Source organism: Myodes glareolus, chromosome 23 (assembly GCF_982192425.1).
Source record: "Myodes glareolus chromosome 23, mMyoGla1.1, whole genome shotgun sequence".
Lineage (NCBI taxonomy): Eukaryota > Metazoa > Chordata > Mammalia > Rodentia > Cricetidae > Myodes > Myodes glareolus.
In genome coordinates, this window is record NC_142048.1 from 47003969 (window position 1) to 47027127 (window position 23159).

The following is a 23159-nucleotide window of genomic DNA, read 5'->3' on the forward strand; positions in this document are numbered from 1 at the left end:
CTGGCTTTGGGGATCTGAGGGCGATATGTGCTTTGTAGCCCTATAGGGCTTCTGTCCTTAGTACTTCCTCCCAGTGTGTGAATGCAGGCCAGGTGCCTTGGCTGTTTCTCTCCTGGGGGAGGAGCTTGGGGACTCTCCCTTTCCTGTAGGCTCTTAGAGTGCATTCTGGAGAGATGAAGTGGCCGGGACAAGTGGCTATTGTCACATTGCCAGAGGCCTTGCTCTGGACTCAGGGAAGGTGCTCAGGTTTGGGGACTTGATTTTTTACGGCTTGCTGTTTATTCCCGGCACAGAACTGAGGTGACTCAAGCCAGGTGAGACTGACCCAGGTCCTGAGATACAACTGGCTTCACCCTCTTCCGCACTAGCCCGCTTCCGCCTCCCATGCAGGGTGATGTGGACACAGCCCAGGAATACGTCCTGCTGCTCTGCAAAATCAAATCTGTAGGCATTTGGTAGCTGTGGGAGTCTCAGCTCAGGTTGTCATGGTAAAGCACCACAGCCTGAGGGCTTAAACAATGGAAATTTATTTTCTCCCTGTCTGGAGGCCAGAAGTGGAAGATCAAGGAATGCTTCAGGCCTTTCTCTTTCTGTCTTCTTCTCAAGTCTTCTGTTGTCTTACTTCTGGGACCACTGGGTTCCAAATGTCATCTTCAAAGAAGTGGTATCAATGGGCCAGGGCTAAATACTTGCTAAATACGTGTTAAATACGTGCTAACTACTTCTTTAAAGACCCTGTCTGTGGCTGGGTGTGGTTGTGCACACCTATAATTTCAGCAGTTTAGCAGGCTGAGACATCAGGATTATGCGTTTGAGGGTAGCCTGGGATAGCCTGGACTATACAGAGCGAGACCCTGTTTCAAAACAGAAAACAAACAAAAAGCCAAAACCCTGTTTCCAAACTCAGTCATATTTTGAGATATGGAGGTTAGGACTTCGGCATGTGAATCCTTACGGGGCATGGTTGAGTCACTGTGGCAGAGGGGCATCAGCAGCAAGGAGGACTAAGGGGCGTGGCTTTGCCAAAAGGCTTCAGGATCCCATTACAATGGCATTGTGTAATGACTGATGGCCAGAAAGGGCTTCTTGAATACCTCATGATTATTATATAATCCCATAATATATGTTTATATATTATATAATTATAACTTAACTCATGATTATTCCCACTTCACAGATGTGGAAGCTGAGGTGCAGAATGACTAGGAAGTAATTAGTGATGACCCAGGAAGAATCCTGACTAAATTGAGGCTCTGGATGCCTGCACACACACAGTAGGGCCTCAGGAAAATGTGCTGAGTCGGTTCTAATGGGTTTCATTAACAGTCATCAAAAATGACAGCTCAGAGTTGGTAGACGATTCCAGGGCCCAGTAGGATAGACGTTTGGTGCCTAGGGAAGGAAGGTGGCGGCAAGGGGCCCAGCGTGTCACAGAGGTGAGTCAAACCAAGGACAGGTGAGGCTCATGCAGGCCCTCAGAGCCCGCCTTAACCCGCTTCTCACCAGCATCTCTCTCGCCTTGTGCAGGGTAATGTGAGCAGAGCCCAGGAATGCCTTATGTGGATCGACAGAACCGAATCTGTGGGTTTCTGGATATCGAGGACAATGAGAACAGTGGCAAGTTCCTGCGGAGGTACTTTATCCTGGACACCCAGGCCAACTGCCTCCTCTGGTACATGGACAATCCCCAGGTGAGAAGCCAGGTGGGAAGGGGTCAGGAGGGCTGCCTCACCTTCTGCCGCATCGGGGAGGAGCGCTGAGGGTGGGGGAGGGGGTGGGTTTCTTTCAAAGACTTTGTGTCTGGAGCTGATTAAACAGAGCGAGAGATGAGGGAGAGACCACTCAACACATACCGACATGCACACCCCAAGAGAATGCTCTCTAGAGCTGGCCATATTGCTCAGTGGTGTGTGCACTCTTAGCATGAACCGGAATCTTGATTTAATCCTGAGTAGGGGGCATTAGGTAGGAGAATGAATAGAGAGGAAGAGGAGAGCTGAGGAGCAGATTGGGGGGCAGGGCAGAGTCTCTTAGTCCTAGATCTGTGCCTTTCTCACCTACAAGAATTTAACGCTTGGCACAAGTCGGGCAGAGCCTCCCAGGGCCCAGACGTGAGTCGCTTCCTCTCACCTCTCAGGGCTGCGGCCTGGTGGCTGCTCCTGCTCTTCCAGATTGGGGCTCCTCCCCAGCAGAGAATGTGATCTGGTTCCCTGAGTCGGACAATGCCAGGCTTCTTTGGTCTCCTGCATCAGGAAGTCATGGAGTCTTGGGTTGGCAATAGCGATCGTCTAGGTCACCTGGTGTCTTTCTCATGCTGCCAAGGAGAAAACTTGAGTCCTGGACATGGCAATCTACTCTGGGCAAGAAGAAATGATCAGGTTAACATACTGTGGAGGCCAGGCACAGAGTTGGGGAACCAAGGTTTTGTTTTTGAGACAGGGATGAACATGTAGCCCTTTCTGGCCAGGAATTCACTGTGGCCTCAAACTTGGAGATCCACCTGCCTCTGCCTCTGAGCGGTGGGATTAAAGATGGGTACCACCATGCCTGTCCTGGCCACCTAAGTTGTATTGCTCTGTCTTGGCAGGGGTGGGGGCTGGGTGACTGGAAGCAATCATTGAAAACCTGCAGCTTTTTCTTTCTCCATGGAGTGCTGCCAAGTCCTTCTTCCCACTGGTCCATAGCACTTTGGTGAAAGTGAGGCATGGTCCCTGGGCAGCGCGAAGACAGGGCGTGGCTGTGTATAGATGGATATGAACGTCGAGGGTGGGGTTTGGGTCTGTTCGAGGGCTGAAGAGGATCGTGTTAAAGTTGGGGATTAGATGTGTGCTTTCAGATGGGAGGTGGAGGGTAGATAAGATGGCTCATTGGTTAAAGGTGTTTGTTGCTAAGCCTGTGACCTCTGAGTCCAACTCCCCAAGATCCACATGGTAGAAGGAGAGAAGCAAGTCCTTGCAAGTTGGGCTTTGACTGCCATGTGTTTGGTACACACGTGCACACACACACACACACGTGTGTGTGTGTGTGTGTGTGTGTGTGTGTGTGTGTACACATAGACCTGTATGTGAACAAAACTAATGGTTTTTTTTTTTTAAAAAAAGATATGAGGTGGGAAGAGTCATGTGAATCTCAAGGTCATTATCCACATACTAACCTTCTAATGGTCTTCGATGTTTGTGTTTTGGATTTGAGAATTGAGTAAAAACCATAATAGATACAGAAAATGCGCAGAGTCATGTGCTGTGGACTGCCGACTCCAGGAAGAAATGAACCCTCAAAACAACTGCAACCAGGCGTTTTACCCCACACCCCTGATAAGGCATTGCTTACTTTCTCTTAGTGCTGAACATCTGAACTTGACCCCTTGACAAGAGGCTGCAGCGTCATCGGCTTGCCTCCCACCATCCTCTGGTCTTGGTCCACCTTCCAGCTTGCTCGCCATTTTCCTGAGGATTTTTGTCCCGATTGACCTGCTTCCCACTGTTCTGTGTTTGCGTTGTCTTGGAACAAGACTCGGTTTCTTCGGGAGTCTTGCCCAGCTGCTGCCGGGCCCTGACTTGTACCTGTCAACCAACCTATTTTTCTTCCTTCGATGTGTGTGTGTGTGTGGTGCATGTATATATGTGTGTTCACGTGTGTGTGACACATGAGTTTGGAGGCCAGAGTTCGATGTCACTGTCTTCCTTGATTTCTCTCCACCTGGTAAACTGAGGCAGAGTCTCTTGCATGAATCCTGAGCTCACTTATTTTGCTATACTGACTAGTCTGCTTCTTTTGGAGAACCTCTAGAGCTCTGCTTCCAGGGTACTTGGATCATAGGCAGCCACTGTGCGTGCCCAGACTTTCCATGGTACTGGGCATTCGAACTTTGCTCCTCAGGCTTGTGTGGCCAGCGCTTAACCCACTGAACCATGTACCCAGCTGAGAGCTGAACCTTCTTCACTCATACCCTGGGCCATAAGAGAGTCTTGCTGTCAACCACAGGTCACCCATGACCATGGTGTCCTCATCTTGGGTCATGGATATTGCTAGCCTTTCGGATTCCCCACATTGAAACCCACTCTCTGAGTTGATTGCCTCATGGACCTGGGACCTGGGCTCACCAGCAATGCTTTGCCAGACTACTTTCTTGTCTCTTTGGGACTACCTCTGCACTAGTGTCCACCCATCTCAGGGTAGCCTCCCTTCCTTTCTGCTCTGGGTGTCTCAGGTTGTAATCTTCCTATCTGGGTTACCAATGTAAACTTATGACCCAAACCTGGGGAACCGACATCTTCCTGTGGAGAAGAAGAGATCAGCAGGGAGAGTCTTTGTAGCAAGGCAGGCTGGCTTGTTGGGGTTCTGTCCCACCCAGTACCCCACAGCCGGAAGACCCCAAAGAAAATCACTCAGAGGACTCTGTAAGTTATAAAGCTGATTGGCCCATTAGGTCAGGCTACTTATTAGTTCTTATAACTTATGTTACCCCATCATCCTTATCTACGTTAGCCATATGGCTCAGTACCTTTCTCAGCTGGGCAGCTTACATCTTTCCTCTCCGGTGGTCTGGGCAGAACTGGGGAGGGAGCTTCCTGCTTCCCAGAATACTCCCAGTCTCTTTGCTCCACATCTACTTCTTGTCTGGCTTTCCCGCCTATACTGCCTGCCTGGCCAATCAGCCTTTTATTAAAATATGATTGACAGAATACAGACAATTTTCCCACATCAGGTCTTAGCTGTGACAGTCAGTTCAGAACATTTTCCTTCTTCAGTTCTTGTGTTAGTTATCAGTCACATTCATGGCCAAGCAGCCTCTCCAGATCTGAGAATGGTGTTTTGGTAAAGCGTGAAAGGAAATGACATTCATGAACCATTTGTCACCATGCTAAGCACAATTCACTGGGATGCTTTGTTTTTGTTTTTTTGAGACAGGGTTTCTCTGTGTATCTCTGGCTGTTCTGGAATTCACTTTGCAGACCAGGCTGGCCTTGAGTTCACAGAAATCCACCTGCCTCTACCTTCTGAGTGTTAGGATTAAAGCCACGTGCCACCATGCCCTGCTTTTGCTGGGTTTTTGTGTCACTCTGGTGGGAATGGATAGGTGCAGACAGTGTTGCTGCGAAGGCGAGGGAGGTAGTGTGGAGCAGAAGTCTGCTCAGGGTTAAATAAAAAGACAGCGGCAGAACTGGGGCTATAAACCTGTCAATCTGACTCCCAGCCCTCTTGTCATTGCTGCTCACAATAAGACAGTTAGCTTGGGTGGCTTTGAGAGGAAGAAAAACCTATAAATGAAGCTTCTTGTTAAGAAAGAGAGTGGAGGACACAGCCTGGGAGGTGGCAGAGGGCAGAGCTTGTGTGCTCAAGGTGATCTACAGTGTGTGGGGTTGGATGAATGTATACTTCCTGCATAAAGGAACGAATAGAAGCCGGAAGAGGGGCAGTGAATGAGGTTGTCGGAGGAAGTGAGGGGTTAATGTTGCTCTCCTGGAAGTAGGGACGGAACCCGAATCTAGTACCACCTACAACCTGGGGCTCCCTGAGAATATTGGCCTGTTCTTGTGAAGGGCTACTTTGACAGCTGTGTTTGGGTAATTGGATATCTTTCTTTTTGGAAGGAAAGGGGATTATGATATGGTATGATAATGTTTAACAAGCATTAATGAACAAGTTTTTGGACTCCAGCTGTCTCTGATCATTGCCTGTTTGAACCTGCACGTAGCTGGTATTGATAAGCCTTTCTCTGCCGCTGTTACCACTATTCTCAGTCTGTTTGCTAAGGGCTCACTATAAACCAGCCGCCATGGATGGCCTGTGTATCTCATTAAAGCTCCTGACTAATCCTGAGCCCTTGGAACTGAAATCCGTTTCTGTTGACCAGACTGGAAATACAGAGCTGAGGGCGGGAGTGTGTGAAGCTGGATCCATCATATCGTTCACTTCTGTGCCCTCTCTCTCTCCTTCTGATAGTTTCCTAGCTCCTGTAGATGGTGGGGAAGGTGAATTCAACATCTCTCTGCCTCTAGGGAGCTTCAAATTGAGGAAATAGAAATGGCAAGTGTAAACCTCACAGCTATAATGATCTTGGCCCTCAGGACAAGGCATCCCACCGTTCATTGCTGGTTGCAGCAATCCAGTACCTGGATGCTGGCCAGGGTTTTGGTTGGAGGGAAGGAGCCTTAGTTTTCCATTTCTGCTGTCTGTCCAGGAAGACAGAGCACTCGTTAGAAGGCGGAACTTCATGTGAAAAGTTCTCAGGGCTGCCTGACAAGAGGTCAGGGCTGTAACCTTGGCTCCTCTGCTTAGCTTGTTGGTGTCTTAAGCAAGTCCTTTCTGTTCTGAAGCTTAGTGGCTTTACCCAACACGTGTTTGCTAAACTTACCCAGTGTGTTAGATGCCTACCTAGGTGCTGAGGCACCATGGTGAGCAAGACAGATGGGGCATCATAGACTTGCCCCCCTCTGCAGGTAGAGAGGTCGGGGACCACATAGAATGGGGTAGAGAGAGTTGTGAACCATCTCTTCATGGGGGAAGTGGCACTAGATTATCATCTTTTAATTTTCTGAAGAGTTTGTTTGTTTTGACAGTACCTCATACTATGTAGCCGAGGCTGGACTTGAACTGACAACCCTCTTGTTTCCATGTCCTGAGTTTGAGGATTGTGAGCATATACCATCACACCCGATGGTGCTGGGCCATGTTAGAATGGTTATTACTATACGTCATTCAGACTTGCGGAGCGTTTGTGGGTTTTGACATGTTTTTATGTACAAAGTCTCATTTAATGGTTGTGCCATTTTGAGCCAATCAGAGCTGAAGAGGAAGGGGAGGAGACAACAGTCATCATGGAGGCCCAGGAGGGCATGGGAGGACACCGAGCTAGAGGGGTGCTTGAGGGTAGGGTCTTCAGAAGAAGCCCTTAGGATGAGTAGTCAGGTGCCCAGACAAAGATTTGGAGGTGAGTTCTTCATTTTAAGGAAATGCTTTCTCAGGACCTAGGGATGAGGGGGAAGCCTGGATGGGAAAGGAGGAAGGCCACATACTGCTGTGTGCTCAGATGGAAGTCAGAAGGGAAAGCTTAGCCTGGCCTCCTGGGAACTCTGGGTGAACCTTAGAGTTGTCCTGGAAGAGCCGGGACCGTGTATGCCTGTGCTGACTAGCAAGGACCATAGCTCTGCAAATGTAGTCAGAATGGCTTCTAGAGACCCATGGCCAGTCCCCTAAGGCAGAGTAGAGGAGCCCGGGAGGCCAGCCACAGCATCTGCTAGCGGGATGTGCAGGCCGATGGGGGAGGGGGGGATCTGAACACAGCGTGATGACCAAGCAAAGCTTTAAATGGCAGCACTCTGAGGCCGTCTGAGGGGAGGAATTGAGGTTTTTCAGTCGCAGATGTGATACTAAACCAGGAGTGAAACCCGATAGCCAAAATGGCCTCGCTAAATGGAAAGTACCAATGTTATCGATGAGGCCGCCGCATCGGCTAATGTGTTTAAAAATCAGTATGCTGGCGACACCAAGCAAATGGATAATCCTTTTGTTATCGCAGTCATCGTCTTTAGCAGGAAGTTTGTCCTTTCAGCAGGTTTCTGAACTCATAACCTGTCAGCTGTAGGCACAGAATAACAGCACGGAGCCGGCAGCCCAGCACGCTTCTCTAAAACCTAGGCATCCTGCACGCAAGCGAGATTTTTGTTGGTTTTTTTTTTTTCACGTTTTCAGTGCTGGGGGTTGAACCTTGGGTCTCATTCAAGGTAGGCAAGTGCTGAGCCGGGCGATGGTGGCGCACGCCTTTAATCCCAGCACTTGGGAGGCAGAGAGAGGCAGGCGGATCTCTGTGAGTTTGAGGCCAGTTTGGTCTACAAGAGCTAGTTCCAGGATAGGCTCCAAAGCCTGTCTCGAGAAAACAAAACAAAACACAAAGATAGGCAAGTGCTCTTCCACTGACCACATTTTATTTATTTTTGAGACAAGGTCTGGCTAAATTAATTAATTAGTTAATTAATTAATTAATCCAGGCAGGACTGAATTTGGGATTCTCTTGCCTCCCTCCCTTGAGGAGAGTTGCTGGATTATAGGCATGTGTCTGTCCCCAGGGTTGGCAGCGACTCTTGAAACATTGTCGAAACTTCCTTCGAGTTACAGTACTAGCAGGTGTGGGTGTGCTTGCGCTCGTGTGCCTGTTGTTAAGGCTGGAGATCAAACCCAGGCTACTTCGCATGTGTTGGTAAATGCTGTGCCACTGAGCTACGTTGTCAGACCTTGGCAGTTTTACTTTTAATTGAGTGTCGGTCCCTATCACGATCGAGAAGAGGAAATTCTTAATTGGGCCTCCTCCACTCTGCAGTGACCTTTGAGTGATGACCTAGGCCCCAACTGCTCAGCCGCACTGGTGTTCAGCCCTGCCAGGGCCCACCCACACGGCTAATTGCAAGGCTAAATTATACAGTCGTGAATAAGAGCAAACCGAAGCGTGGAAATGATATGACATTTGATGGTGGTCCGTGTTGGAATTACTCAGTGGACTGTATTTTTTCTCCTTGCTAAAAATATTACATTGGTACACGTCTTTTACGCAGGCCATCATGTGAATTGTGGATCATCGTGGTATTCCCGAAGATTGCAGGTCTCCTAGCAAATCAGGGACCCCAGTAAAAGACCTTTTCTCTGTTTAAAATAGACACACACACAGACAGACAAACAAACCAGACTGAAAACAGGCCTTTCCACTGGTCGGACAAAAAGCACGGTGTTCACAGCAAGATGGATACTGGGCTCATACGTACCTTATAATGCTATGATGTATAACTACACTGTCGCCTTAAAGGCCGCATGACAACGGTGTTTTGAGAATGACGTTTTTATGTCAGAAGCCTCCTTTGGAAAGGTTTGGGGTCTGCCCGTACTTCAAAGGCTTCTTTCTGCATTGCCAGCTTCAGCCAAAACCCAGGGAATAACTTCATTGGGAACTGGGCAACATATATACCCGGTACAAATTTAGTGTAGGAAAGTGGACATGGCGGCAATGTCTCTGTGTCCTGCCCCTGTTCCCCGGCTGCAGCCCCTCCGCGGGCAGCAACACGACAGGCCTCTTCAGTGTCCGTCTGCCCACGCGGCCTCCACATGGATAGGCATCTTGTAACCTTGACCTCTTTTGCAGTTGGTTTGGGAAAGTTTTTTTCTTTTTAATATTCTTCAATTTTTGTCTTTAAAAAATTTTTTTGTGTGTGGCTTTTTTTTTAAAAGATGGACTTTCTGCAGTTTATATATTAAGTGTACATGTGTCTTAGTTCTTTCCTATCTCTCTGACAAAACACAGTGGTTCAGGCAACTTACAGAAGAAGATGTTAATTGAGGCTCAGAATTCCAGAGGGCTAGGGTTCATGACCATTATGGCCAGGAATATGGAGTATGGCAGCAGGCAGGCGGGCACAGTGTTGGGGGAATCTCTGCAAGTTTAAATGTTGAACCAACAACAGACATACAGAGAGAGAGAGAGAGAGAGAGAGAGAGAGAGAGAGAGAGAGAGAGAGAGAGAACATGAACTGGGCACGGGGGCAGGGGTGGGTTTTTGAAGCCTGAAAGCCCATCCTCAGTGACACTCCTTCTCCAATAAGGTGACACCTCCTAATCCTTCCCAAACAGTTCCCCCAATCAGGACTAAGCATTCAAATATATGCACCTATAGGGGTCATTCCCATTGAAACTACCACATTCTATTTACTGACCCTCATGGGCTTGTAGGCACATCAAATGCAAAATGCTTTTAGTTCAATTTTAAAAGTCCCTATAGTCTTTCAGTCTCAAGACAATTTAAAGTCCAAAGTCTCCTCTGAGACTCAAGGCAGCCTCTTCTTTATAACCCCCTGTAAAATCAAAAATCAAATCACTTACTTCTAACATACCAAGGTATGGAATATACATTAGCATTCCAAAATGCAGGGACATGGGCACAGTGAGGAAATACTGGACCAAAAACAAGACTAAAAGCCCAGCAGGACCAACTCCAGACCCAATCGTTCTATGGTTGATGTCAGAGACCTTAGCTGGCTCTTTCCATCCTTGCGCTCCGTCTTTCCAGCTCTGTTGCGCACATCCCACTTCTCTCTCCTGGGCTGGCTCTGCTCCCTCTCTCTCAGTCTCCCTGGCAGCCATGCCACAGCTCTGCCACCTCCAGCAACGCAGTCCAGGCTTCACTTTCACAGCTGTGCCTGGCGCGGTAAATGGTGGGAACTGAGGGCCATTCTTACCGGATGTCTGAGGGATGAGAATGGTAGGCTGGGTGGCTGGCTGCAGGGGTGAAGGAGAAGCCTCAATAGTTCAGCGCCTCCTTTTGCATAGCTAACCATTAACAATATTCACCTGTGGGCTTCTTAATATTCTGAGTTTATAAAATCCTATACTTTTGTGGTTCTGGGAGCTTGAACCCAGCACTTCGTGCATATTAGATAGATAATCTACCCTGAGTTTTTTCTCTTGCTTGCTAGAAAGTTGTATTTATAAGCTGAAAATTATAATGGGTTGAATTATAAGTTTGTATATTTTAGAAGCCATAGGAGGCTTTTATATGTTGTGTGTTTCACACATGACATTCACAAGTCACTGTGTATGTGTGGGGATCAGAAGGCAATTTGTGGGAACAGGTTCTTTCTTTCCCCTATGTGGGTCTGAGGGATGGAACTCAGGTTGTTAAACTTCGCCGCAAACCAAACTTTATGTTCTTAGCCCCAAACCAAGTATATGCTTATGCCTTGTTTAAATTTCAAATTAATCATGTAATACTTAGTGTTATATCCCATATATAATTGGGATTGATAACCAAGGGATTATAGATAAGTGATGATGATGCTAGGGAGACAGGAGTATCGTTCTCTTATGAAAGAGGAGCCATGCTGATGTAGATAATATGCTATTTATAGCAGGCAAATTTAAGAAATGTGGTAACAAAGACTAGGCTAAGCCAGGTGGTGGTGGCACACTCGGGAGGTAGAGGCAGGAGGATCTCTGTGAGTGCAAAGGCCAGTCTGGTCTACAGCGTGAGCTCCAGGATGACCAGGGCCACACAGAGAAACCCTGTCTCACAAACAGCCAGAAGACCCTGTTTAAGGACACAGGTGTGAGTAGGTGCCTCCTGACGCCGGCAGTGAGTTTTGTTCGGCATATTACTCTTGGCACTGAGCAAGTCTGGGCTATTGGCCTGATGCAGTGTTCTCTTCTGTTAAATAAAAACAAAACAAAAATGAAAACAAAACAAAAACTTTGTTATTTAGCATCTTCAAGGATGGTTTGAGACTTCTGTAATGTTGGGGGGCCTGGAAAGTAGGAGGTGCTTAATCAGTCTTAGTTAACTGTGAGCAGCCTGTGATCTGCCAACTGCTTCATGGATATCTGGCACTTGCTCTCGGCGTCACTTCGTTCCTTTGGGTTAGTAAGATTCTTTGGTGTGTCAGTTAGTTATAAGCCAATAGAGCCATCCCTGTTATGAGACTGGGGGTAAAACATTTACCCTCAAGCATTCCCATCCTTAAACAACAGATAAACGTGACCAAAAGTCACAAGAGGATAAAGCTGTGTTGCTTCAGCTCAACTTTCGTTTTGTTTAGTTTTGCTTTTGTTTTTGTTTTTCAAGACACGGTTTCTCTGTGTAGCCTTGGAGTCTGTCCTGAAACTAGTTCTTGTAGACCAGGCTGGCCTTGATCTCAGAGAGATCTTCCTGCCTCTGCCTCCTGAGTGCTGGGATTAAAGGAGTGTGCCACCACTGTCTGGCCAACTTCAGCTCAACTTTTAAACGGGTATATCATAGCTATTTTCTCTTTGTTTAAAGTCAAATGTTTTCTTTTCAGGGATAATTTGTGTACCTAACTGTATTAAAAAACAATAAATTTTATGTATTTATAATAGAAGTTTCATGTCTAACTTCTATTTCACGTCTATTGACTGGAGAAAGGATGTGGAACCCCTGATAGAGATGTGGAAGTTGGGAGGAAAGGCCAATGAGTTGAGGCAAACTTGGAGGATGCTGGGTTGAAGAAAGGGATGAAGGAGCTTATGAACCATTCGGGTTATTAACAACTGCAGACCCACCTCTATCTAAGCATCTATGAAGCCCGGGCTGGGGACCAGGTTGGAAGAGGGATGCAAGGGATATGGAGGTCATGTGACTACACACAAGCATTTCCTCCTGTCTAGGAAGGTGCATAGTCAGCCAAGATTAGAGACCCAAGACCAGAGGGTTAAACCAACACCTCATCTTATGACATGGACTGCTCCCAAAGCAAGGTTAAATAAAACACATGCTGGAACCAGAGAATGGGGAAAGCGGCCATGGGCACATGGTGGGCCAGCAAGTTCTCAATAGGAGGCAACTTTACAGGGCGGAGGTAAAGAACTGCCCAGGGTAGCCGGGGCCTGGGAGAGCTCGTTTTTTATTTAGCTGCTCTCTCGTGCCAGAAGGGCTGTGGAATGCAGGTCTGGGCGGCTTGCGCTTTTGCCTTCTTGCCACAGGAGCTTCTTTGTGAGCCCGGATGGCCTTGGCTTTGGTGTGGGAAACTGTTGTTTTAGCCCACGCCCCAGGCAGGATGAGATTGCTCCCTGTGTTCTCCTCTAGTCTTTTCTCCTACTGGCAGCCAGCAGCCGTATCTGATGCCTGCTGGGCTCCTTGCTGTTGGCTGGGCACCCTTCCTTCTCCCTTCCCACCCTTCAACCTCTGCTCTTGTGGAGCTTGGCACCCAAGAGCCAGTTGGACTAGTTCCTCCCTAGCCCCAGCTTGGGCAACTAAGTATCTAAAGCCTTGCTTGGCGGAACCCTTCTTCTGCTGCTCTCATATTTACCTTTCATTGATAATCAACTCTTAGATATTGTTTTCGGGAAGGAAAGTACCGCGGAGGATTGGGAACCCAGAAGGGCTGGGTTTGAATTCTGGCCTGACTTGCTATCTGTATGATCTTGCTCCAGGGGCCTCACCTGCTGGCCCTCAGCTTCTGTGTCTGTGAAACGGGATTGTGGAGCAGCATTCTGAAGCACTGAGCAACCCGCTCTTCCCATGCTGGGCTCTCCAGAGTGTCAGGTTGCAGCTGGAGTGACTAGCTCTCTTTTTCCTGGTCTCCCTGCAGAAGCCACACAGCGGGTCATGGTAGGCAAGGAGGTGTCACTGGCGCTTGCAGGGCTGACGCCTATGGATTTATGAGTCCTTGGTTGAGTCTTCTGGCTACGGCTAGGCTTTTTGTTACTCTTGCTAGGACCTGGGAAATGGAGTTATGTTTCTACTTTGGCCCGAAGTGCTGCTGTTTGTACAGAAGGGCTTAGGATGGAGGTACCAGTTTCGTGAGCAGCTCGGTTCATTTCTTGGTCATAGAAGAGACCATGTCTTACTTCACAGTCTTTTGAGGTCCTTGCAGGCTAAAGAGATCTTGAACAAAATGCATAGTGTTTTCAGGGTCTTCTTAAAGTCGCCTGTTAGTTCACAGGAACCTGCCCTGTGTTCTACATGGTTCCAGAAAATTCACAAGTCTAAGAGATGCATAGGCCTCTTTTGAATTACGGGCCTCACACAGGGTGCAGTGTTGGGGTTTCCTTTCCCCACCCACCCCTCTTCCCCGAGGGCTTCTGGCTCTGTGGTCCTGTTATTCCTCTCAAAGGGCTGCTCGCCAGATGTGGGCTTTCATTTCCCCATTGTCTACTCTGTACCAGCCGCTGGTTTCCCCAGCACAGGGCCTCCAGCCTAGCAACACAGTGGATTCCCAAGGAGCACTGAGGACACACAGGTGTGTCTGGACCCTCCTCTAGATCACTCAAAAGTGTGGGAGGAAACCATGGTACTTGTTGGCTTGAAAATCGCCCCATTAGGGCTAGATGTTTTGGTGGGTAAAGGCATTTGCCACCGATCCTGACAATTTGAGTTTAATCTCTAGGACCAACATGGAAGGATGAGAAAAGCAACTCCTGCTTCTCCTGAAAGTTGTTCTCTGGCCATAACACACACACTCTGGCATGTATACACATGGACACACAGACAGACAAACAGACACAATAAATATAATAAAAAAATCACCCCTTAATAAGTCAGCTTGGGTAATACAGTGAGACTATGAAAGGAAGGAAGGATGAGAAAGAAAAAAAGAAAAAGAGAGAGAGAAGAAAGAAAGAAAGAAAGAAAGAAAGAAAGAAAGAAAGAAAGAAAGAAAGAAAGAAATTCTTTGACAAGTTCTATAGCCTATTTGGGCAAGTATGGAAACTAGTTGTGTATTTCAAAATTACTGGTAGGGAGAATTTTGAATGTTTGCATCACAGGAGAATGGAAAATGTCCAAAGGGACAGATATGCCAGTGGCTTACTTGTCAGTCACTATGACAAGTGACCAAGGCAACTAAGAAAAGAAAGCATTTGATTGGACTTCTAGTTTTGGAGGGGTAGAGAATCATGATGTGTAGAAGGGAGTGGCGGGCTGCATTCCTTCCTGGCTCATGCACGGCTAGCTTTACACCAGAAATAACAACAAACAAATTGTATTCTTTTAAACACTGCTTGGCCCATTAGTTCCAGCCTCTCATTGGCTAACTCTCACATCTTGATTAACCCATTTCTATTAATGTGTGTAGCACCACGAGGTGGTGGCTTACCAGGAAGGATCTTAACCTGCGTCCATCTTGGAGAGGAGAGCTATAGCGTCTGCCTCACTGCTTCTTCTTCCCAGCATTCTGTTCTGTCTTCCCCGCCTACCTATATTCTGACCTATCAGGCCAAGCAGTTTCTTTATTAATTAACCAATGAGAGTAACACATAGACTGATGACCCTCCTTTATCAGTGATGGAGGATCAAAGGCTTGGCAACAGGAACAGCAGAGAGCTCACAAAATCTTGGTCTGAAAGTGGAGGCAGAGAGAGACCCACTGAGACTAGTGTGGGCTTTTGAAACTTCAAAGCCCACCCCCAGTGACACACCTCCAACCAGGCCAATCTGGTTGAATCTTCTCCAGATAGTTGCACCAACTGGGGACCAAGCATTCAAACATACGAGTCTATGACCGACATTGCCATTCAAACTGCCACAAACAGACACCTCGATCTGATCATTATAATTGTGTATATGTCTTGAATGGTTTTTGCTGTACCCCAAGATGTAGGATTATTATGTGTCAGTTAGAAAAAAAAAAACACCCTGGGTGATTTCACATATACTGCCTTCTAGAAGTTTAACTCCTCCATTTAAAAGTGAGGGAGTGGCTGTATATCTTAGGGTTAAAGTGTGTGCCAGGCATTCATGAAGAAACTGGGTTCAATCCCTAGTGAACCAATAACAAAGTGCATTTTACAAACCTTCCTGGGTGGGGGCCCCATCTGTTCAGATGCGATGGTGTCATCCTGCCTCTGCCTCGCCTTCTGCATGCTGGGATTACAGATACCTAGAATTACAAGACGCCTTCACCTCAATGTCCTAGGTAAGCTGAGAGAGTAGTTAGTGTAGTAGACTAGACTCATGGGAAAATAGCAACACAGCTACGTCTCATCCCATGGATCAGCTGCTCTTAAACTTGGGTCCATGTAGGGGTCACTGGCAGTGTTCTGAAATGTGTGCCATCTAACCCATCCCACTTGATTTAGACTCGGCATTTTGAGGGGGAAGCCCGAGCCAGAACTTTCCTCGGTGGGTTCTCTAGGGGTTTGAGTCTGCACCAAAGTCCAGGATCTGTCTGTGGCATTGAGCTTCAGGAGAGCCCTGAATTTATCTTTCCAGGGTCCTCCCCACACTCAGGCTCCTGATGTCTGGACTTCTAGCCCCAGCACTTGGCTGCTCAGGCCTTTTTGTGCAACCTCGCTTGGTCAGGAAGTGTCTGTCTGGGTGCCACCATGATAGTGAGTTGTTGCCATTCTACATCCAGTTAATTGGAGTGGACACCGAGTCTCACGTTGGATGGAGTTGTCTCAGGCATCCTAGGGATGTTTTCCCCCTCGAGTGGGTAGGAAGAGGTGGGCAAACAGCGTTTCAGACGTTCGTCATGCTTTCCTGGCTCCTTGGGATGGAGAGAGCATCTATCTGTGCCTCCCCCACCCTCACCCCCAGAGTAACTGGGCAGCACATCTCGGTGAGTGGGAGGAGGCGTGAGAGGCTAGAGCAGAGGGCTGACATCCTCGAAATCTGATCTGCCCCTGTCATTACATGTGGCTTAGAGGCCAAGCTGTTCCCCCATCCCACTTTACTCAGGACTCAGGATGGGGCTCCAGAGGCTTAGAGATGTGGTTTGGGGGTGAGGAGAGCAGTTATTTGAGAGTAGCCCAGACCCTGGTGTTTGTATCTTGTAATTAGCTTGGTTGAGAGGCCCATGGCCGCCCTGTGCTATGCTCACCCTATTTTCACGTAATTCTCCCGGCCACCGCCTGGCACAGTTTATCATCTATATTTTATAGGGACAGTCTTGTCTGCAGTCAGAGTGTTAATACTACAGTTAGGATGTGGTGGCTTCTAGGAGACCCGGGAGCCTTTGGCTCCATGTGTCCCTGGATCTCTTGGCCCCAGTGAGGCTGCAGAGACTCAGGCTTGCTTCTGCTGCCCAGCAGAGCTGAGTCTCGGCCCAGAGTAGTTCAGAGCCCTGGAGGCCATCTCTCCTGCCTCTTGGACAGTGGTGGCTGTCTTTGGATTTTGATTTGGGAATTGCAGAGTCTATTTTTCTTATCAAAAAGGAGATTTCCTTTAAAAAAGATCTAAAAATCATTATGAGGTTTAACAATGCATAAATAAAAGGAATGCTAACCTGAGCACCCCAGGGCAGCTTTCACTTACTTATCTTTTACAGAACTTGGGGTGATACCCAAGGCCTCAGATGCGCTTAGAAAGTGCTCTACCACTGACCTATCTTCTCACCCCCTCAAAGGAATTCTTCTGACTTAATGTTTCATCTGTAAAAGGTGGCAATTGGGTCTTTTTTTTTTAAGGTCTTTTCACTGAGGTTTAGAGTTCTCTTCAATGGCTGTGTTATTCCTGTCCATCTTCCTTTTCTTCTTTTTTTCTTTTTCTTTTCTTTTTCCAAGATAGGGTTTTGTAACATGGAGGGCTGGCTTATTGGGGTATCTGTTCCGCCTGGTACCCCACAGCCCGCAAGCCTCAAAGAAAATTACACACAGGACTCCATAAGATTATAAACTGATTGGCCCATTAGCTCAGGCTTCTTGTTAACTCTGATAGCTTATATTAATCCATCATTCTGATCTATGTTAGCCATATGGCTTGGTACCTTTTTCAGCTGTCAGCTTACATGTTGCTTCTTTGGTGGTCTGTGCAGGAATGGCGGAGGGAGCTTCCTCCTCCCAAGCCTTCTCCCTCCATGTTACATATGGTGCCCAACGTGGATGACTGAATCCACAGAAAGCCTGGGAGAGCTTGGAGGAGAATAGAGTAAAGCGAGGCTTCTTGGTGGCAGCGATTTCTCGGGTCTGCTCTGCTTGCTAGAGGCAAGCAAGCGCTCTCATCTAGAAGAGGCTTCCTGACTCAGCTTTGGCTGCAAAACTTTGCAGCTCTTTTAAGAGGTCCTGCCACTAAACACTTAAACTGTGTTGAGGAAAAGTTGAACACATGCTTTTCGGTTTTCAGCTGTAGCAGGAAAAAAGCTGCGCTGTTTTAAAATGCCAGTTTTCTGGGCTGTCCTGCCAGGGCAAACTATGACTCTTTTAGGCAGGCAGTCCAACTGAGTGTGGTCTGTGAGCAGAATGCTGCAGCTTGCTTGCGGGCAGGGACCTTGAAACGCCATAGACTTGTGACGATAAAAATGGCTCCAGCAGTACCTCTGCCATGAGGCTGGAAAGCTAAGGAATGGGCTGGATCCAGCCATCAAAGCCACAGTTTTAGACTCATGTGGTCAGAAAAAGAGAGAGAGATACAGTAAAGATAGATTCAAAGATTAAGAAAACCTCTAAATGTTTTACAGTGTGTTAAAAATATATGCAGGCTAAAGGTTAAAGTCATTAAAAATAAAAAAGAAAGAAAGGGAGAAATAGGGTGTGTTGGTACACACCTTTAATCCCAATGCTTGGGAGGCAGAAGTATGTTGACCTCTGTGACTTCAAGGGGTAGAGGTAGATTGACCTCTGTGTCTTCAAGATGTGGTAGCACACACCTTTAATCCCAATGCCTGGGAGGCAGAGGTATGTTGACCTCTGTGGCTTCAAGGGGTAGAGGTAGATTGACCTCTGTGTCTTCAAGATGTGGTAGCACACACCTTTAATCCCAATGCCTGGGAGGCAGAGACAGACAGATCTCTGAGTTCAAGGTGTGGCAGCACACACCTTTAATTCTAGCATTGGGGAGGCAGAGACAAGTGGATCTCTGTGAGTTCAAGGACAACCTGGTCTACAGAGTTATTCCAGGACAAAGATATGCAGAGAACCTGTCTCAAAAAGCCAAAAGTTAAAAGTAAAAATAAAAGAAATAGAGGTTGAAATAAAGCTGCATAAAGATGGAAAATACACAGAGAATCTTGATACTGTATGCTATTATGCTCTCTTTGACTTGTTTGAATGCTGAGGAAGGAGCAACAGCTGCTAAAGGACTTTTGTTTATAAATGCTGCTGAACTAACCCAAGATAGGAATTTTGAAAATACCTTGGCTTCAAAACTGAAGTCAAAAGGTATGTTACTTTGGAGAAGAGATTTTGCTTTTGTTTCCACAGAAAATGAGAGGCTGTGGATTCATTCTGAGTTAAGAAAAATCAGGTTCGATAAAGGAAGACCACCTGAGAAATCTCTAATAGGAACAGATGGCCCAGATGACAGAGTTCTTCATCCAGAACAGGTTCAAGACTGCTGCCTGAGATGATCAAGACTCACAGGATACTTCAGTCAGGACTTGATCATAACTCTAAAATTTTCTTTAGGTCCCCATAAGATTATCAACACTCCCAACCAGCAGGAAGTAGCCTGAAATACTACACCCACATTTCCAACAAATGGACTATGGGTATTTTCCTTTGTTTAAAAAAAAAAAGAGGGAAATGATGTGGGAGAATTGTCTGTATTCTGTCAATCATATTTTAATAAAACGCTGATTGGCCAGGCAGGCAGAATAGGCGGGAAAGCCAGACAGGAAGTAGAGGTAGAGCAAAGAGACTGAGAGTATTCTGGAAAGCAGGAAGCTCCCTCCGCAGTTCTGCCCAGACCACCGGAGAGGAAAGATGTAAGCTGCCCCGCTGGAAAAAGGTACCAAGCCATGTGGCTAACATAGATAAGGATAATGGGGTAACATAAGTTATAAGAGCTAATAAGTAGCCTGACCTAATGGGCCAATCAGCTTTATAACTTATAGAGATCTCTGTGTGATTGATTTTTCTCTGGGACTTGCCAGCTGTGGGGTACTGGGCAGGAACAGATACCCCAACAAGCCGGCCCTCATGTTACAGGGTTTCTCTGTGTAGCCCTGACTGTCCTAGAACTCGCTCTATAGACCAGGCTGGCCTCCAACTCACTGAGATCTGCCTGCCTCAGCTTTCCATTGTGCTGAAATTAAAGATATGCACTACCACCACCCGGCCCCTATCCATTTTCTTATGAATAGGAAATTTGGCACTGAATTTACTTTAGAGATCTATGTTAATTTAGACAATGGGCTAGAAGGCTTTTCCAAAAACTAAGATTTGTTTTTAAAAATTTCTTTTAATGAAAAAATTGTATTTTTATTTTATTTTATATATGTGGTATTATGTATGTATATCTGTGCACCATATGTATTTGGTGCCTGTGAAGCCATAAGAGGCCATTGGATCCCCTGGAACTGGAGTTATAGGCCGTTGTGAGCCACCATGTAGGTGCCAGGGATCAAACTGGGTCCTCTGCAAGAGAAGCAAGTATCTTACCTCTGAGACATCTTTCTGGTCAAGACATTTCTTAAGGCAGTCTTCTAGAATGGTGGACCATTTCACTGTTAATCCTTAGGTAAATTTACTAACTTTTCTTATCCAGGATTTTGTTCCTTTCATTGCTTGGAGACAGCCCCATTTCGTGAGGGCTTCTGTTGTCTTCCTGGAGGGTAAAGCTGCAGGTTCAGGTTGTGGGCGTGGCTTCTCAATGGACTCTCTGACTTTGGGGGTGGGGTGGGTTCTCAGACTCAGGTTAAAAGGGAAAGGATTTTCAGTCTTATCTATCGGCAATGCCATTGGTATGATTTCTAATATTGGTCAACAGAAATCAGGAAGCCAGGAAGGCTCCATCCTGGTAGAACATTGCTGACCCAGTATTTGGAGCTCCCCACTGTTGTTTGTTTCTTGCTCCTTGCTTTGTTTTTGTTTTTAATTTGTTTCCACATTGTGTGTTGCAGTCCTGGGACAGAACCTAGACTGTTGTACACGCTAGGCAAGCATTCCCATTGCCCTGCCCCCTCAGCCATCCTTGCTGCGTTTGTAGTATGCTTCCTTAGTGGTTTTTATTTATTTTTTTTGTGTGTGTGTGTTTGTGTGTGTGTTTCGACATCAGTTTCATCGGGCATGTATTATAGTAAGGAAACAAGCTCACAGGCATGTTAAAAAAATCTGTATCATATGAGTTTGTATCCTATATGTTATGAAATGAATGTTGAAATGATATGAATAAGACAGAGCAATCTTTCAGAAAAGATGCTGTAGGCCACACTTGCAGGACATCCCTGTGTGCCAGAGAAGTCCCACACTGAAACACTCCCCTGTGCTGATCCCCTCATTGCTGTGTTACAAGGGTGGGGCTAGAGGTAAAACGTTCCGAATCTAAAAATTTGGAAATCTGAAATGACCCCAGATTTGCAAGTTTCTGAATGTTAATATGATAACAAGTAGAAATTCTACACCTAACCTCATGTGACACATTGGCATCAAAACACAAGGCACCTAAGCCCTTGTACAAAATTACAGCTTCCAGGAAATCTGTGTAATGGGTATATGAACCATAAATGGAATTTTGTGCTTAGATTTGGGTCCAGTTCTCAGGACTTCTCATTTTTTAATGTAAATTTTGTTTGTTTGTTGTTTGTTTTTTCAAGATAGGGTTCTCTGTGTAACAGTCCTGATTCTCCTGGAACTGACCCTGGAGACCAGGCTGGCTTCAAACTCACAGAGGTCCATCTGCCTCTGCCTCCTGAGTGCTGGGATTTAAGGCGTGCACCACTACCGCCAGGTGTAAATATGTTTTTAAAGCACCGGGATGTGGTGACGTACACCTAATAATCTCATTCTCCAGGAAGTGGAGGCAGGAGGACACTATCACCTCCCAAAAAAGGAAAATTAGAAAAAAAAAGAAACTCTGAAATCTTGAGCACTTTGGTTTGGATAAAGGCAACTCAGATTGCCTTTTTTTAAAAAAAAAAAAAATCCAAATCAATCTATTTTTATTTATTTTTTAAAATTTTATTATTATTTTTACATTTTTAAAAATTCATCTATGTATTTACACCCCAGCTGCAGCCTCCTCCCACCCCAGTCTTCCCTCCCAGTTTCTCTCCCCCATTCCCTATTCTCCCATCCCCATCCCCTCTTCTATCTCCATCCAAGAAAGAGCAGGTTTCCCATAAGTATCAATAAAACCTGCGGGAAGATTGAGCATCCCCATGTATGAAGGCTGGGCGAGGTGACCCAGTATGAAAAGTCTCCCAAAAGCCGGTAAAAGACTCAGAGACAGCCCTTGTTCCCACCGTTAGGAGCTCCATAAGAGATTGCCTCTATTTTTACAGCTGGGGAAACTGAGGCTAGTTAAGAGACTTCACAGTCACATGGTGAAGCACCCCGTCTAACCGTTGTCCCAGACTAACTTGCATGGGGCGGGGGTATTGTTAATGCTACCATTTTCCTCCGGAAAATCTGCTACCCAGGGACTATCACCAGTGCCTTGCAGGTGGGGCAGTGACTAACAGAGGCTGAGCGGCACAGACTGAACTAGAGACTGGTCTGTCTTTTACGGCGGCCGGCCGCTTTGGGGGCCCTAGCATCTTAAGAAAACACCTTTGTCTTTCAGAACCTGGCAGTTGGGGCGGGAGCTGTTGGATCTCTGCAGCTGACTTACATCTCGAAGGTAAGGTTGGTTTGGTGTGCTGGAGTCTGAGCAAGAGGGGAGTTCCACGTCCTGGAGGCTACCGTGTTTCCCTTTCCCAGGCTTTGCTGACTTCCACGGCGGTTGGTCGGCAGTGGGGAGGGTGACCCGCTCTTTGGATGTGCCTGTTTGTCATCTCTCCAGACCTCTAGGAATGTTTGACATGATCTATAAAGAGAAAAGTTTACTTTGAGCCACTGTGTTTGAGGTCTTAGTCATGATCGTAGGGTTCATGTGAGGCAGTGCCTTATGGCAGAATGGGGCCTACTTCTTACCTCATGGCTAGGAAGCAAATTATAGAGGGACTGGGCACCTATCATTTCTCTCAAGGGTACCCCTAATCACTTAAGGACCTTCCATGTGCCCCCACCTTCCAAAAGTTCCAGGTGTTACCACTGGCCTTTTGGAGGCATTTCGCATCCAAAATAAAGCACTATGTAGGGTGTCACCTTTTTGTAACTGGGACAAAGGGACACCAGGACAATGACCTTGATCCAGTAAAAGATTCTCTCTAAGTGTGCAGTTAGCGAGCGGTGGATTGGAAATGGCTCAGCCCCCCTGGAATTTTACCAATTCTCCAGAGAGAATGCTTGTGGAGAGAGGGTTGAGAACCACCACCCCGCTTCCCAGAAGGCCCTAAGATATGCCAGGACCACTTTCAGCATCTGGGTACCTTCTAGAGAGTATGGCAGGCAGCTGGTAGTTTGTGCCTTCATCCAACATGCCCTGAGGGGCAAGAACAACTCCCCTTGGCCTCTGAGACCGGGGTAGGGCCAGTTCATGGTGCCCACAAAGAACTGCTGAATTCAGCTGCCTTTAGCAGCTCCTCCCTGGGGCAGCCACTGCCGCTGACCCATGATGTGGCCCTGATTTTAAAAAAAAAAAAAAAAAAGAAAGAAAGAAAGAAAGAAAAAGGCCGGGGGAATTAGATTCTCTCCTGAAAGCAGGAGGAAAGAGCCAGGTGGCATCCAGCCAGCTCCAAAGCTGCTGTCCAAAGCTGCTGTCCCGTCCCCCACTCCAGTTCTCAGAGGGGCTGCTGCTTTCTTTCCTGGCCTCTCCCACCCTAGGGACTTTGAGGACTTAGGGGCTGGGGGTTGAGCTAAGCAGCTACCAGCTCCATCTGGTAACAGATTTAAGGAGATCTGTGGGA

General features: G+C 46.9%; 1 protein-coding gene across 4 annotated transcripts in view; it reads left to right on the forward strand.

The window, feature by feature from the left end:
- The window catches only part of Plekha2 (pleckstrin homology domain containing A2), a 62076-nt gene that overhangs the window by 12077 nt on the left and 26840 nt on the right, over positions 1-23159 (forward strand). For all 4 annotated transcript variants that reach the window (XM_048456397.3, XM_085680741.2, XM_048456398.3 and 1 more), the window contains exons 2-3: positions 1528-1691; positions 21935-21991. In XM_048456397.3, the coding sequence (XP_048312354.1) occupies positions 1551-1691; positions 21935-21991 (198 nt within the window). In that variant the 5' untranslated portion in view covers positions 1528-1550. The remainder of the gene's footprint in view (positions 1-1527; positions 1692-21934; positions 21992-23159) is intronic.